This window comes from Montipora foliosa, chromosome 12 (genome assembly GCF_036669935.1).
Source record: "Montipora foliosa isolate CH-2021 chromosome 12, ASM3666993v2, whole genome shotgun sequence".
Classification (NCBI taxonomy): domain Eukaryota; kingdom Metazoa; phylum Cnidaria; class Anthozoa; order Scleractinia; family Acroporidae; genus Montipora; species Montipora foliosa.
The window spans coordinates 25,136,428-25,138,927 of NC_090880.1; the positions used below are offsets into that span (position 1 = coordinate 25,136,428).

The 2,500-nt window shown below is 41.5% G+C and overlaps 1 protein-coding gene across 2 annotated transcripts in view; it reads right to left on the reverse strand.

The window, feature by feature from the left end:
* The window catches only part of LOC137978479 (anaphase-promoting complex subunit 1-like), an 80,550-nt gene that overhangs the window by 56,468 nt on the left and 21,582 nt on the right, over positions 1 to 2,500 (reverse strand). For both annotated transcript variants that reach the window (XM_068825427.1, XM_068825426.1), the window contains exons 14-17: positions 2,122 to 2,179; positions 1,913 to 2,007; positions 1,160 to 1,220; positions 213 to 391 (exon numbers count right to left, since the gene is read on the reverse strand). In XM_068825427.1, the coding sequence (XP_068681528.1) occupies positions 213 to 391; positions 1,160 to 1,220; positions 1,913 to 2,007; positions 2,122 to 2,179 (393 nt within the window). The remainder of the gene's footprint in view (positions 1 to 212; positions 392 to 1,159; positions 1,221 to 1,912; positions 2,008 to 2,121; positions 2,180 to 2,500) is intronic.

Here is a 2,500-nt window from a genome sequence, read left to right on the forward strand (position 1 = left end):
TCCAAAGCTTACACTCAAAATAAACAGCCTTTGGATAAAACTCAAAGCTCAAAATTTTGCCAGTTAGGTGTTAAGCCAACACGCTTTCAAAATCTGAAGAAAAAGAGGAAATGTTTTTTTGATCATAGTACCACTTTAATTTCATGAATCTCTTAGAACTCGCTTCTCTGGATATAACCATTCAAGATAAGGGATTCCCTAAACACTAATACCTCTGTTGTGTCCTCGACATGCAATCCTAACAAGTCAAGGATACGATGGACAAACAACATCCATTCGCCCTCGTTTTCCTTGGACTGTGGTCCTTGTGCGAATGTGTACAGCAGCAAATAGACATTCACTACCAATGGGGCTGGAAGAATACATTTCAAGGCTTCCAGACAAGCTGTAACTAAATACAGAAGACAATATGGAGTTTTAGTCCACTGGCATGTTAACAGTAAAGTTTGAGCTCTCTGGTTGATACAAGAGTGTACTTGAAGTCTCTACGCGAGCGTAACGTTGATTTGGGGAAAGAAAGGAAAGAAAGGAAAGGAGCACTAAGATAATAGGAGCACTAATTGGGGGCACAGTAAACTGAAATTAACAATTAACACAAATCAAGTCAAATGTTGGTTTTTGAGGAGAGGGGAAACTGGAGTACCCGAAGAAAACCTCTCGGTGCAGAGTAGAGAGCCAACAATCTCAACCCACATATGACGCCGAATCTGGGAATCGAACCCGGGCCATATTGGTGGGAGGAGAGTGCTTTCACCACTGCGCCGTCCCTGTACCCGAGGGGAGTACGTTTCGAGAACGAGAAAGGGACTAAATTACTTGTGTCCAACTCCAAAAATGCCCTGTGATTGGCGATGGATTTCAGTCTAAGTCGATAGTGACACTTTGAGAAGATGACAGTCGTATTCCTAATTTCCACATAAAATCCTGAATTTACTTAACCCAATAACCTTCGGAAGCTTAGGTCTTCCGTCAATGCACTAAGCCCTAAACTTTTTCTTTTTCACATCTGCACTAAATGTCTAAAGTGAATCGGCCAAAATTCTTTGATTTTGTTGAATTCTCGATTTTCTGTGGTCTTCTGAAAAGCAAAAATCGAGAAAAACGCCGCTAGCTTGTTTGGATAACGAGCGAGCGAGTGCTCGGAAACACAATAACCCACCTGCTAAATTCTGAGAGATCAATGGCAATGTAATTCTGTAAATGGAGCCATCTGGTAAAACCTAGCAAAGACAAATTTCATTACGACGATTTAGTGATATAGACGAAAGGTATTCTGGCAGAAAAGATAATAGCAAAAGGCAAAATTGCACAAGAGCCGCTGGGACTCGCAGGGCCAGAGAGTTTTGAGTTATAACTGATTGATGTGTGCGTTCAACAGGGAGAGGAATCTCATCACGGTAGAGGTTTTACTCACACTCGTAAAAAAGAAGGTAAAGGTACATTTTATTTAACGTCGGAAGTTCCTTTATCCCCCAGAGGGTATTTTTCCCAGGAACCCGAAGGTGCGCTCATTTTACCCCCCTCTTTCCATCAGTGCTCCGTTTTAAGGGTATTTAAAGCCAGTTGAAGCTACACAGAATGGAAAAGAAGTCGAACAAAGGCTGTGAGGTCCCTTGGGATCGAACTCAGGACCTCTCGCACGCAACGTCGTGCACTAACCAACTGTGTTAATCCTTACTCCTCACAAAGTAACAATAAAGACAGAGGTAAAAAGAAAAACGAATTGAAAGCGACGAGATAAGGTACCTCTGCTAGCAGAGAGTAGCTGATATTCTCCTCAAACCCCCATTGTTTCTGCTACTAAGTCTTCAACGTATTTCGAAGCCAGTGACTTTTGGAGTAAAGATATAGTACGCCAGTACAAAGCATTTCAATAGGCACGCACAAAGAGCATATAAAAAAAGAACCCTACCAGATTACAGGATGATGATATTGCATCTCGCAAAGAGGTGATTTTCAATTCTTGTACCGACTTGCTATGCGGAATTTTCACCTCCGTGTCAGCAACTGAGAAAAAACACACACGTTGGTTGAGTATTGTTTGGGTCAGAGATTAGACTCTGCTTAGTTGTATGGAGTTCGAAGTATGATTCTGCACAGCCTCTACGGTCAAAGGGTTACCTTCCATGTCCATGCTCAAGTCACGTTGTTCTGGATTAATAGACGAAAACTGCAAAATCTTTGGGAAACAATGAGGTAAGCATTAGTGACTGAAAAACGACAAAACCTGTATTGGCTCAAGTCAAACGAAGATCCTTTACACAAGGTTTTTCCGCTACCATTTTCCAGGAAAATTCAAGTAAGTCAAGGAAGCTATGTACGAATATGAAATGAAAGACCCGCTAGCTACAGAATCGCTTTAAGTACGTTTCTTAGTAAGACCTGGCAAAGTTGCCTTCCTTTACAAAACACTTGTCACTTGTGTTGACTTAAACAATATATTTGGAATATATTTGTAAGCACAGCTCGCCTCGACTAGCTTTTGCTAACTGCGAGCATT